Here is a 14,264-nt window from a genome sequence, read left to right as displayed (position 1 = left end):
CGTAAAAGAATAACGGTATAATATATATTATTTTATATTATCATTTAATTCACATAAAATAACCAATAAAATCATGTAATAACTATACCGATCAATTAAAGTATGAAATAAGACAAAATTATATGCTTTGACAAGATAATATATGAATTTACGAAAGATGAATAAGTTAAATGTATGAAATTAGATTCGTAGATTAGACATTGGTTTTCAATACTCAGAAAGAAATAAGAACTGATAACTGTGAGCATTGTTATAGAAAGATAAACAAACTTTGAAAACAATTCAATCTCACTTTTTCGATTTATAACTCTTTCCTCTTGAATTTATTACATAATATCGTTTTTTTTTTTGTATAACCATAAGCTCTTTTGTGTATAATAATATTGTTTTTATATTTTACTAAAAACGTTTAATTATTTCATGAATTAATTGAATTATTATACACTTATATTCGTATACATATACACACACGCCTTCTTTTTGGTTCTTCTTCTTCTTTTTATTATTTTCTCTTTTTACCTTGGATTTCTAACGGAACAAATAGAAGTAAACTCTTAACAGGATTTCTCATCGTTTCCTCTCGTCGCTGGTCTTTTTCACGTTTGCGTGGATTTCCGATCTTTTTTTTCCATTCATTTTCAAAGAAATCGTAAAATTTACGAAGAAATCTTCGATCGGGATATTGATGAGTTTGTAGAAATTATTAACGTTTTACGCGTCATTCCTTTTTATTTGTATATAAGTATATACTTATATTTGTATTTATGTATATGCGTATGCGTGTATGTAAAAGAGAGTTAAGAGATTTAAGAATGGTACAGGATGGACGACCCTGATGGGTTCGCAGTCTTTCTACTTTCACCTGGATCTCCGTTAATGGTTGCATCCGCCAACGAGTGTTATGTCCTATTTATCATAATATCTTGTTCAAATTTTCGATCAATTAATTATTTCGTCGAATCTCGGAAAAAAGTGTCAAGTTACTATGTTTTTTTTTTTTTTTTTAAATTATTCTCACATGTTTTTACACGTTTTTACATGAATCTTTATCTTATTTATTTATCTCATTATACTAAAAATTATATCATTTTTATTTAATATTTTATCTAAATTATATAACTATCAAAATTAGTATATATTTATATATATATCATCTATACCCAAACACATACACTCACACAAAAACACATACATACACCTACACAATATTATCTATAATCTACTCCCCTGTTTTCTTTTTTCTTCGTTTTTATAAAACCGATAATTAATGAAAATAACGATCATAATTTGTATTGACTATAATAATAAAGACTATTGCAGTTGCAATGCTTACAAGTTGTTCTACCCACGCGTATTCATGCCCCTAAAAATCTTTGCGTGCAGGTAGAAATAGTGGGAGGTGGAGGAGGTAAAGGAGGAGAAATGAGAAGGAATGGAAAGGAACTAGGGGTGGGTAGGAGGAAGGGAGGTGACTTGCGTGGTTCCGTACTTACACATATGTATACGCATGTAACCATAAATCCGCAAGTCGTTATTTACTGGCTGCCGAGTTCATGCAAGCAGGCAGGCAGTTGCCGCTTCGCTCGAAGGAAGCTAGTATCCTCGATAAGATGAAAAGATAGTCGAGATACAAGGATGATAGTTCAACGTCAGTTCTATGCCAGACTTTTGTGTAGATCCGTTCAACGGAACTTTGATTTCTCTCATATTTTTCCCTGTTTTCTCTCACCTTTCAAGTCTAATGTGTTATTGTTAGACTTGGATAAAAATGACTAATAGGATTCATTTATTTCTTTTTTTTTTATTTTTTTATATTTAATCTTTATTTCAGTTTACTTGAATGTATACTTGATTCTTTTATAAGATGAAACTCTCTGAAAATATGATACACAAATTACGAAAAGTTTTCCCTACATACTTTTTTGGATTAATTTAGGCTAACTTTGGCAGTCTTTATATTTAACACAAATCTATTCATTATACTATTTCGTTTCATTAGATATAATTTTGATCTAACGCGCAATAAATGAATTACTGTTTTAGGAAGATTGAGTGCATCATGAATTGGATCAACGTTTTTCTAAATATTCCTTTTATCTCTAATTCGAAATAAAATATTTGTACTCTGATTCACATATTGAAAAAATCTATCCTATTTATAATACAAATCTAAATTTACTTCAGTTTCTGGTATCTATTTGCTTATCAAATCAATTTGAAACAGTGTTCACTTGAAGAAGCGAAAATAGAAATCAAAAGATCGACTCGAGTCGAGTAATTTAATCAGCCGATATTTTCAATCCTGTTTCTATCACTTTAAAATGTTTTAAAGTATCCATGATTAAATATAAAATCAAATAAAAAGAAATTTTAAATATATAATACTATTTCAATCTTATTCACAAAAGCATCAAATAAAAGTATAAGATCAAAGTAGTATATAAGTACGATTCTATTTCTGTCTTGTTTAAAAGCTCAGAGAAACATAAATTCAAGTATAAAATCAATTCTATTTCTATTTATAAGACAAAGTATTCAACCAATTCCATTTGAATCTAATTGAAAAATTCCAAGATATAAAAACAAAATTTCAAATTGATACAATTTGATTAATAGAAAATGAAACAAAAAAAGAACCAAAAATTCTTTCTCCTATCGATAACAACTTGTTATAGAAAAGAAAATACTGACGCAACATAATTAATTCTAAGCAATAAATGTCGAGTTATTTTAAATGTTAATTCTTGTTGACTCATTACGTATGGTTTGATTAATGAAAAAATAAATAATATTATAATGAATGAATAATTATCATGTGAACATACAATAACATAAAGTTAATTTATTTATCAGAGATACGTCGATTGCACGGTGTTAAGTCGTAGCAATGGTGGAGACGCTGAGGATTCTTCGTACGACAGTGATTACGAAGCTGAAGATTCAACGGGCGTTCATCCGCCATTGGAATCACGACTCTCGTCTTCCACGCATTCGGACGTGTCCCGTACTACTTCGGACACATTGGCTGCGGAATTTGCTGAGTATGTCACTGTTCAGGGACAAACTCCAACACAAAGTCCAGGTTAAAAGAAATGTTAACGTGTATCATTAATCACGAGCTTAAAACAATAATATTATCTTTTTAAACATTCATATATATATATATCAATTAGCATGTCTAATACTAATTTATCAATTTTATTATCAATAGGATATACAGCAAGAGTAGAATTCGCATTAAAACTTGGATACACGGAACGTTTGGTACAGGCTGCTTTACAAAAATTAGGCCCAGATCCAGGTCAAAACGAATTACTGGCAGAATTGATCAAACTCGGTGCTAGTTGTTCTCCAAAATTGAGCGAAAGTCTCGAAGAAAGTGATAATCTTTTTGACGGGGAGACCAGTAACGAAGAATTTGGTGGAAGATCTAATTTAACGACTACTACCGCATGTTTGAGGCCAGTTGTGATTGATGGTAGTAACGTGGCCATGAGCCATGGTAATAAAGAAGTATTTTCCTGTCGAGGTATTAAAATCTGCGTTGATTGGTTTAAAGCCAGAGGACATAGAGAGATCACTGTTTTTGTACCAAAGTGGCGTAAGGAAGCATCGAGACCTGATAATCCTATTGCCGATCAAGAAATTCTAGGTGAACTCGAAAGAGATCGATTACTCGTTTTCACTCCATCCAGGTGAGTTTATATTTATATGTCATATTTTATCTAGTTTTATTTTATCTTACATTAGATTTCGTTCTTTTTCCCTTTTTTTCTTTTTTTTTTATCCGACGAGATCGTACAAACCGCAGGCATAGAATTTTATTGGATACCTATAACTTGATATAACGTACGTATATAACGTTTTTTCTGTTTGTTGGATTTTTACAGACTGGTTGGTGGTAAACGTATGGTATGTTATGACGATCGTTATATTCTTAAACTAGCTGCTGAAGAGGATGGGATAGTTGTCAGTAATGATAATTATAGAGATTTGGCACAAGAAAATCCAGAATTCCGAAGAGTCGTTGAAGAGAGGATTCTGATGTACAGTTTTGTTAACGACAGATTTATGCCTCCTGACGATCCGCTTGGTAGAAGTGGACCTACTTTAGAAAATTTCTTAAGAATTGGTCCGAAAAAAACTGATCCTGCTCCACCATGTCCTTATGCAAAGGTTAGACCAATATCAAAATCAATTTGCAATGAATTTTAAGTAATCAAAGAAAGTTTGTGCCAGATTTTTCTTTTTTCTTTTTTTACGTTAATAGAAATAATTGATAGAAACATTTTCAAACGGCAAGAATTTTCTTGGCTTATTCATATACAAAGTGATTATTATTAATAATTAATTGATGATATTATAACTTGTGATTATTTTCATAGAAATGTACCTATGGAAACAAATGCAAATTTCGTCATCCAGAAAGAGGTTCGCATCCTCATAAATCTGTAACGGAACGTTTAGTGGAACACGCTCAGCGTCATCTTCAAGCTAGAGGTCCGAGTCTAAGTTTGCCTTTAAATTCTAGCACCCCTACTACTAATGTTACAACGCAACATCAACCACTTTGTAAAGCAAGATCAGTTGCTTTATCATCAAATGTTTCTCAATCATTATCATCCGTCCCTAAAAGTAGATCCGTTGAAAATGTCACCACAGATTTGTCGACAACTAGTCCAATTGTATATGCGCAACAAATATCGGCTGTACAAAATATGCAAGGTAAAAATCAAATTGCAATAATAATATATCGAATGAATCTCACAGATATATTTTATTTAAAAATGAATAAAAAATTAACGAATAAACAATGTTTCATTCATATTTCAAGGATATGTTTCTCCAGCTACTTGGGCAACGCCTAGAGTGAACAATTCGGATGGGGAACCAGTTAATATGCATAGAAAATTACAACGACAATTGACGTTAAATCCAGCATGCGATCCACGTCTTTATCAATTGCGAAGATATCAACAACACACGGCACCATCTTCAAAGCAACAACAACAACAGCAGCAACAGCAACAACAACAACAACAGCAGAAACATTCCCAGCAATCTATAATTGGTGGTCATCCAACAATTCAACATAGGCCACTTACTAGACATGCCAGCAACGAGTCTCCTTATTCAGTGCCTATAAGGTATATTAAATGTTATCCTGATTAATATTTGAATATTAAATAAAATTAGTAAGAACTTATAATCTCCAACGTGATTGAATAAAATTCAAAATATTGTTAGGATTAAACAAAATGTTATAAAATTATAATTCCAATTTCATTTTTATATAAATATATTTTGTTTTTTAATAATACAGTTGGGATCATTCTGAAGGACTTCATCAACACGTAACACGCATAGCTTCGGCACCAGATTCATATCGTGCTTGGCCTCCACGCGGTACGAATTTAATTACACCGTCTCGAGTTTCTAGATTAGGTACGTCAGATCCTCAATTAAATTTGTTACCGTCGCCGTCATCACCGGCAACGAATTTACACGGAGGTGCTTGGAATACGCAAACCCAAGACGCACGACGTCATTTGCATTATCACCTTGCTAATATTTTCCCTGAGGAACAGGTACAAGCAGCAATGGCCATGAATCCTCATGAAACAGATCCCCAACAAATATGTGCCACCATTTTAGCAATGTTTCCCAAAAATTAGTAAAAGTTTAACAAAAACTTGATCAATATCCAATTAAACCAAACAGGTATGGTAATATATCATTTGTACAGTAAGTGGATGTGATCGATTTGACTCTAACAATAAGTTAAACTTCGATGTAACAGAATTAGTCTATAAACGACAGATTTTCTCGAATCATCGGACATAGATCACAAAATGGGATACTTTTAGAAAAAAAGTTTTTAATAATAGGTGAAAGATCATAATGATCAAATCATTAAAAATGATTTTATATTTCCATAGTTGAAAAAAAAAAAGAACAAATATGAACAGAGTTAAGGATACATATTATGGAAAGATTTTTCAAACAATCATGCATCATTTTTAACTTCAATACTCTCTGTGAGAGTAGAGAAATGGGAACATAAGCAATTTTTTTGTTTGTTTATAGAAACTTTGTTGGATATATTAAGTTATATTGTTTTTTTTTTTTATCCATTAGCAAATCGTTATCTTTTTTCTTCAGTAACAGACAATACATTAAATCATTCTCGATTGTTTTATTAGTTTAAAAAAATTTACGTTTATTTGAATATAACGCACTGTATATTAAAGCAACGTTATTACACGTTTAAAATCTATTCTCAAATCTCCGCTCCGATTAAATATATATTTATAAAAGATTGAAATCAATTATTAATGAGAATTTATTTCAATTGTACATATTCGCATAATTGCGTTATGTTATAGATTGAAGTAACGTATATATTCCTTGTGTATATCTGTCCGCAATAAGATTAACATTTTCTTCCAACTAGTCGTTGTGGACTAGTGTTTCTTGGGTAGAGAATGTATCTTAAAATTAATTGATTTTAAATAACAAACGTGAAAAGAAAACATAATTCTGTTATTAAATGTATCTATTTGTCATTATACAGAGTGTCCCAGGATTTACCTGCCAAACTGTAGAAACATATTCTACGAGTAAAAATAAGAGAAAAATATTATTTAAAATTCGGTGAGAGAAAGATTTTATTACAAAGTTATAAACAAATGAAATTGAAGTTAATATCAGCAGATTTAATGGAAAAACAGTATCACATTTCTTTGATTTGTTCATAACTTTATAATAAAACATTTCTATACGAATTTGTAGAATATGTTCCCACAGTTTGGACAGTAAACTCTGAGACATCCTGTATATTAATATATATTAACATATGTTACCATTAAAGCGTGAAATCCGTTGAATCGTGAAGTAACCAGCTAAACTATGAAAGAATTATACTAATCAATTAAAGTATGAAATAAGGCAGAACTACATACTTTAATAGGTAAAATATGAATTCATTAGAGGCGAGTAATTAAAATATACAATTGAAATTTGATCTGTAGATTAGATCCGATAGGACAGTACGATTAACAGAACATTTGTTTTCAAAGTATAGAAAGAAATAAGAACGGATAATTACAAGCATTGTTGTAGAAAGAAAAGCAGACTTTAAGAGGTCTGACAATCCCTTCCCCAGATCGCTTGACAAATTTGTATATTTTTTTAAAATTCATAAAATTAAAAAATATAAAACGAAATATTTTTATTTTTGAACACACTATAAGATACAGTTTCAAGAATGCCTCAAATCAATTTTTAACGAGAAATATTAAATAATAGCGGCGTTATACAACAATTTCCGCACAACACATGCATAATTGGGTGTATCGCCGTCATGTTACGTCTGAAAACAAAAAAAAAGAATAAAAAAAATTCAACTTATTCATGAATAATATCGCTACAATGTAGCGTACAGATCTTTTTCTTTTCGATCATCGGCGAATTTTATGATGAGCCGAAGAAATCGGCTAAAGGTAACATACATATTAAGAAGGATAAGTCGTTTAAAGAGATAAGAAAGATATCTTTTTTATGATTATTTAATGAAAAATTAAAATGTTAATATATGTGTAAGCATATATAAATACACGAGATGAAGTGCCTATTTTTTGTTATGCCAAAATCTATTCTACAAATAAATGAATAGTAAAGGTTTATAGTAAAATTAGACGCTTCACAGTGTATATATATGTGTGTATGTGTATGGAATAAAGTATCGCAATACCATGTATTGTTTAAAACATAATTACAAGAGTTTCTGATCTTGTACGTTATCTAACAAAGAATTTTCTTAGCGTTTGTCAGAGTTGCATAGAAAATAAATTTAAACGATATCTTTATAATGTTTGCAACAGAAAATGTATTGCCATGATTGAAAATAATTTCAATCGAGCAAAAGAATAAGTGTTTTAATGTATTTCAATATACATTGCTATTATTATTATAATTATTTTATTATTACTATGTTAATATTATTAAAAATATATGCGTATACATACATATGTGTATATATATATATATACAGGATGCAGCAATAACTCTGTTCACCTTCGTTGTAAAACATTTTAAAAGAAATAATTGCACTATCGCAAAAGGAAAATCCAATGATGAAAGGAATCATTTCTTTTCATTTTTTCATGCTCTACAAAAGTATCGTAAAAAAAGAAATATATATATATACATATATATGTATATAACATATGTACTATGTATAATAAATTTGTATCACTGTTATTACGGATGGACTGTGAATTAAATGTTTTTCTATATATTTAATGAAATATAATATATTTTTTTCAAGTTATTAGATGCCGCTCACACAACTATAATCATCTTACTTAAAAAAATAAAACAAAAATTGATTTTTAGGTAATTTTGGACAAAAGACAATAATACATTTTTATATGTTTATTATAAATGTAATTACACAAATTCATAAAACACAGACTTTTACATATACAAGAAATAGAGAGAGGGAGAGATAGATAAAGAGAGGGTTTCATTTTTAAATATTTATAATTAAAACATTATATATATAAGCTGATTTAAAATAAGATTTTATGAAAATAATATTTATGCATATAAATCTGAAGTTAATAGTTAACAATATTCTTCTGATACTTTTCAAAAAGAGAAAATATAAATCAATGTAAAAGTCCAATCAAATATGATAGGAAATTTTCATTTAAAATGTCCTTAGTAAAATCTCTCTGAAAGAAAAGAGTAAATTTGGTACGTGGAACTGGCAGTTTGTTTATTTATTAATAATCTCATTGTCTATCAAAAAAAAAAAATGCATTTACACTGTTCAATTTTCTCATAAGGTATATATGAATAGTTAACTTTTGTACAAATTATTTAAATCATTTTAACTCGCAAGACATTGATTTATTTATTTTAAAAAGAACACTTTTCATTCTTTTTTTGATTACTTTATTTTTTTAATATTTTAATTGAAATAAATCTACGTCTGGCGAGTTAGAATTATTTAAATATTTTCTCCATTTTCCTAACTTAAAAAATATTACCATAATTCTAGTTCATTAGAAATAGATCTATCTTGAATTCTTAATTATTCTTTTTTTCAAACAATACTTTTATTTTAATCAACATTACAACTCTTAATAATTCAGTTGAAAATGAATCTACGTTTTGTGAACTGGAATCATTTTAATTTTTTCTCATTTAAAAACTATTACAATAATTCTAGCTCACAAGACAATGTAATTTTTTTTCTTTTGTACAAACGATACTTTGAATTTAGTCAACATTTCAACTCTTAATATTTCAGTTGAAAATAAGACTATGTCTTGCGAACTGGAATCATTTAAATATTTTCTCAATTTTCCTAATTTTACCTCACAAGACAGAAAACGTTTTTTAAAAATAAAATATCTTGTAGTTTTTAATTTTATTTGAAAATATATAAATTAAAATACTTGTGAGCTAAAATTGTTTGTTTAATTGGCTTATGAATTTTTTTCCTAACTTAAAAATATCTATCCTATCTATGTATATAATGTATATAATATATATATGTATATATATATATATATATATACACATATTATATACCAAGTGCATACAAATATTAGCTTCTAAACGAAGTTCTAATCATTAAATAAATAAACAAATTTCAAAGAATTCTTTCGTAAAATAAAAGGTAAGCTTGACAACTGTGTACAGTGTTTTCGTCAACTTCCGTTACCCGTGCATCAGAAACGTAATACCATTTGCCTGGTGGCGGTTCTATCGATTCAGCAATTTTGGCAGTCGCTTCGTCTGATTCAGAATTTTTATCATTGAACAATTCTTCAACATTTTTGCTATCTCTTGTAGGTAAAAATGACCATCTTGAATCATTTTGTTTTAACGGCATTCTCGTTTTCACATATGCAACGTAATGTCCATTATCAAGCGTTGAACCGTTATGTTCGACAACGCCGTAGAGAGCATATATTCTTGGTTTCTTGCTATTTTTACAAACAGGGGATAAATCAAATATCATTGGAAATGCGACGCGTCTACCTACTTTTCTATAAGAAACGCTATATGCTTGAAATCGTTTTAATTGTAAAATTAAAACTGGTGGAACACAGGATATGTGGTATTGTTTGGTATGCGATGTTCGAATCATCTTAGTAAAATTTGGTTTAACCTGAAAAAGATAAAACAACAAGAACAATTAATTACAAATTCATGATAAAATATAAATAATATTTTTGATTGTTTTAATAAAATGAATAGAAGTATTTTACCTTTTTTTCCGCTTCGGTGCATTTTTCGCAACCTACTTCGTTGCTACCGGACATTAATTCTAACATCGTAAATTCGTTCAAACAAGATTGTATAGAGTATTCATCCTTTCTTGGATATTTGGTAGGAGAATGGTGGCTATTATTAGTAATACCCAATTGCGAGAAACCAGAAGTTATGTCGTTAATACCAACATTAACTTCTTTTTTCGAATTGCCATTAGTCATTTTGTTTTTAGGTGAAACAGTTCGAACGGTAGAATTCGGTGAAGTTTGTTTATTCGTGACAGAATCGTCACTATTGTAAGATTTAGAAACTATCATTTCTAATTTGTCTGTGTTTGGCACATTTTGCACGTCTAACAAAGAACTCGTAGGACTATCTTTGGATGCAACAGGACTGCTAACAGGAGTCGCTGTTAACTCCTGATTATTGTGATTTGTATTACTATCCGAACTGTGTCTATCAGAATCCGATGCAAGTAATGGCAATATGTCATTCATTGATGGAAAAATTGAATCGTTTAAGGCACTGTCGTCAACAGTATTGCGATATAGAGACGTTTCCAAATTATCTATTGATTTATAATCTGGACTCTTCTCTACAAGTACACTCAGATTGTCAGGTGTAGTTGCTCTTTGATTATTATTAATTTGATAATTGGTAGGAGATACAGGACTAGAAAAAGTCGAAGCCTTTTCTGAACTATATCCGGATTCTCCAACTTCTCTAAGTGTACCCTCTCCTTCAATATTATCTTCTATGTCTGCATCACTCTCATCTGATGAAACAAAAATTAGGAAACATTAGAATCAAATTATTCAAGAATAATTCATGAAGAACAATCCTAAGAAAATATAAATCAAATTTTACCAGATTCTAATACACCGTTCTCTTCTATAATTTTAATTGGTTTCGCTAGCATATCCTCGTAATAATGGTCGACGGAAATATTTCTGTTTTTACGATTTTTCCTAGCAGCTTTCTTTTCTTTTTTCTGCTGATGTTTCGATAAATTGCTAACAGTGCTTGGATAACTGTTTCCTTTCATATCATAGGTCTCCTCGAATAAATTATTTTTCCTTCTATAATGTAGACAAAAAAAAATGTTAAACGAGATCTACGTATGTTAATTTTTCTGTTAAAGAGTTAAATAAATATCCATTTACTTAAAAGCAGGAGGTTGTGGTTTATCGGCCATAACCGGTAAACTAAGATCTAAAAATGGTTCAGTACATTGGGATGAATATGTACATTTCAAACATTTTAATGTCGAAACTAAAGTTCCCCTGAATACTGGTTCAGGACCAAGTAATTTTTTATTTATTTGGCTACCATAAAACTTGACCTTAGCTTTGACGATATTATCTACAGTTTCCTGTGATTTATTTCGTACGTTTAATTCTTTTATAATTATCGCTTGATATCTCTGTAAAATAAAACAAATCATTTGATATACAAAAATCAAATTGTTCTATATTAACACGATAAGAGTGATAGATGTTATTATTATTAATAATTTAATTCATATGTATTTATATTTAAAAGTTTCTTACTTTTAAATCTTCATTGCGTACTACGTCTAACAAATGTCTGAGAAATTCATGCACGTCATGTTGCCCACCGTCCATGCATTGCATAGATTTCTTTTTCAATACATCTATTAATTCTGTTGGACTGAAAGATTGTTGGATTTTGCAATTTTGCATATCTTTCAAAAGTTTGTACAGAACTGAAGTAAATTGTCCCACTCTTTCCAATTCTGATTTAATAGGCGGCTATAAATATTAAATACATTTAAATGAGTAAATCAATATACATAAATTTATATATATTTTTTTCCACCTATTAATCCTTTGACTACTGTAGGTGCATATGTATGCTCAGTGATATTTTTCTATTTTACTCGAACAGGCAAGTTACAGCGTTTTATTAAGACTTCAATATTTGTGCAAAAAATATATGAGATGAAAATGAAAATGTTTTATTATGATTTAGCTAGTCAAAGTTATAGTAACTTGATTGTGCACTTTGTAAAAGTGTTCAACTTACCAATTCTATTTCTTCAGAATTAGGACTAGGTTTGAATGTTCCTCCTGGTATCACAACTTTTTCTCCTGTAGTGCATAAATTTTCCAATACCTTAACCAAATATGGTGTTTGTGCTAAGCATTGGATAACAGAATTAAGAAAGCAGGTATTTCCTAAATTTTTTAAGCCCTATTTGTAAAAAAAAAACAAAATTTATAAGTTATTAATATGGGTGTATAGTTGATACGGATACAAATTATATAATTCTCTTATAATATGCTCACACAATTTGATTGGTAACACCCTTTATTTATATATATATATATATATAAACTTACCATAACTTTAGGAAAGTTATTTATTGTTACGCTTATCGTGCCTTTTACATCTTTTAAGTTTGCTATGCTCGATACACCGTTTATCTTATTTATATTATTTGCTAACGCTATTGTTGGTTTCCTCCTAAATGCATTCGTCATTTTTAATGGCTGAGTTGCCGTTGAAAATTCGTTTGCAATTAACCTTACAAGCTCTAGTTTTCTTCTAATAATAAAGTAAAAAAGTTTAGATATAATATGAAAAGAATATGAAAAGAAAGATAAATTAACAAAATTAATTCAATAAAGGAGATAGAATCTATTTATATTTACTTATTATTGAGAATAAGTTCCATTGAACATTCATAGCACCAGATAGTCCAATCCTTAATACTTATCGCGATATGATGAGGTTGCATGTTATTTTTGTAATGCTGTTGAGCATGATCCTTATTTTTGGATCCACAATTTTGCTCACCACAGAGTAGACATACCCAAATTTCCTGATCTGGTTCAACGGTCTCGTTTGTTTGATCTTGCAAAATATCGTTTACAATAAATTGTTCCTGTGAAGTATTATCTTTCTCAACAGATTGTTCTTGTGAAGTCTCATCTTTTTCAACAGATTGTTTCTGCGTAACTTGTTCCTTTTCACAAACCACACATTCATTCTTAATACCATTCTTTTTAGCATTTTTTCTAATATTATTTATATTATAAGACTTCTTCAAATGTGAACAAATTTTATCTACAAAACAAAAAATTAAATATTATTTTATTAACAATATCATAAATAAAACACATCAAATTTATATAAGTTAAACACAAAAGATAAAAAACTATTTTCTAACCTGAAATAGATTCCTGTGAAGAATTAGTGGAAGATCCTGCATTGGAACTACTGTTGTGATGTTGTTTGCGTTTTTTATTCATTTTACAGGAATCTAATATTGATCACAGATTAAGACTTTGTAATGCAATAATAATATAATAATTATTATAACTTATGTTTCTTCTAAACTTTACATACACTATACGCATACACAAATCCAGAAGAAATGTTTTAATTTGAAGACATTTTGTTAACTAATACTGCACCTTTGCACACATAAGTTATTTACTTATATTATTCATTGAAGTTAACCTTTGGAAACAAATTTACTCAAGAACAAATCTAATAAAGTACAAAATTTTATACAACCATTATTTCCAGAAATGTTGATTGATAATGACCTAGCATTCAGAAAGTTCTGGTTATATAGAAGTATCCCCACTTCAAACAATTCTACTAAATTTGTGATTTCTTAGCTCTATGAACCCTATAAGCCCTAGATGAGGTCGCTGCTCTACTTGTACAGAGTTAAATTTCAATGGCAATTCTATATGTTCTTCTTCCGTAAAGTTGTCTGACTGTTGTCCATGAGGACAGGGAAAAACCAAAGATATTTTACCAAAAGAATATATTTTAAAAGTTTAAATAATACGAAATACTTTTTTATAAAAACTAAGAATAAAAACTAGAATAAAATTACTTTCTCCGAAATCCTATTTTCGAGAGAATATCCAATTTATTATTTAATATTTGTTATATTAAAGAAATTTTGTTTAATGCTTATTGAATTATTACTCCTT

General features: G+C 29.1%; 2 protein-coding genes across 3 annotated transcripts in view; one reads left to right on the top strand and one right to left on the bottom strand.

Annotated features, from left to right (window-relative positions):
- The window catches only part of LOC106790148 (probable ribonuclease ZC3H12C), a 22,979-nt gene extending 17,038 nt beyond the window's left edge, over positions 1 to 5,941 (top strand). For both annotated transcript variants that reach the window (XM_014754878.1, XM_014754879.1), the window contains exons 2-7: positions 2,854 to 3,082; positions 3,212 to 3,695; positions 3,891 to 4,176; positions 4,386 to 4,725; positions 4,835 to 5,147; positions 5,324 to 5,941. In XM_014754878.1, the coding sequence (XP_014610364.1) occupies positions 2,854 to 3,082; positions 3,212 to 3,695; positions 3,891 to 4,176; positions 4,386 to 4,725; positions 4,835 to 5,147; positions 5,324 to 5,675 (2,004 nt within the window). In that variant the 3' untranslated portion in view covers positions 5,676 to 5,941. The remainder of the gene's footprint in view (positions 1 to 2,853; positions 3,083 to 3,211; positions 3,696 to 3,890; positions 4,177 to 4,385; positions 4,726 to 4,834; positions 5,148 to 5,323) is intronic.
- Positions 5,942 to 9,545: 3,604 nt separating this feature from the next.
- LOC106790155 (ubiquitin carboxyl-terminal hydrolase 16) lies at positions 9,546 to 13,932 on the bottom strand. The gene is made up of 10 exons (XM_014754889.1): positions 13,663 to 13,932; positions 13,484 to 13,576; positions 12,966 to 13,380; positions 12,654 to 12,858; positions 12,337 to 12,504; positions 11,841 to 12,062; positions 11,454 to 11,713; positions 11,158 to 11,369; positions 10,287 to 11,065; positions 9,546 to 10,186 (listed from the first exon to the last, which is right to left on the bottom strand). The coding sequence occupies exons 2-10, from the start codon at positions 13,563 to 13,565 to the stop codon at positions 9,665 to 9,667; spliced, it is 2,865 nt and encodes a 954-aa protein (XP_014610375.1). The 5' UTR covers positions 13,566 to 13,576; positions 13,663 to 13,932; the 3' UTR covers positions 9,546 to 9,664.
- Positions 13,933 to 14,264: the final 332 nt, after the last annotated feature.

This window comes from Polistes canadensis, unplaced genomic scaffold, assembly GCF_001313835.1.
Source record: "Polistes canadensis isolate GaletaPanama2010 unplaced genomic scaffold, ASM131383v1 scaffold_217, whole genome shotgun sequence".
NCBI lineage: Eukaryota > Metazoa > Arthropoda > Insecta > Hymenoptera > Vespidae > Polistes > Polistes canadensis.
Note: the sequence above shows the minus strand (reverse complement) of the source record. Positions and strands in the feature narration are given on the sequence as shown.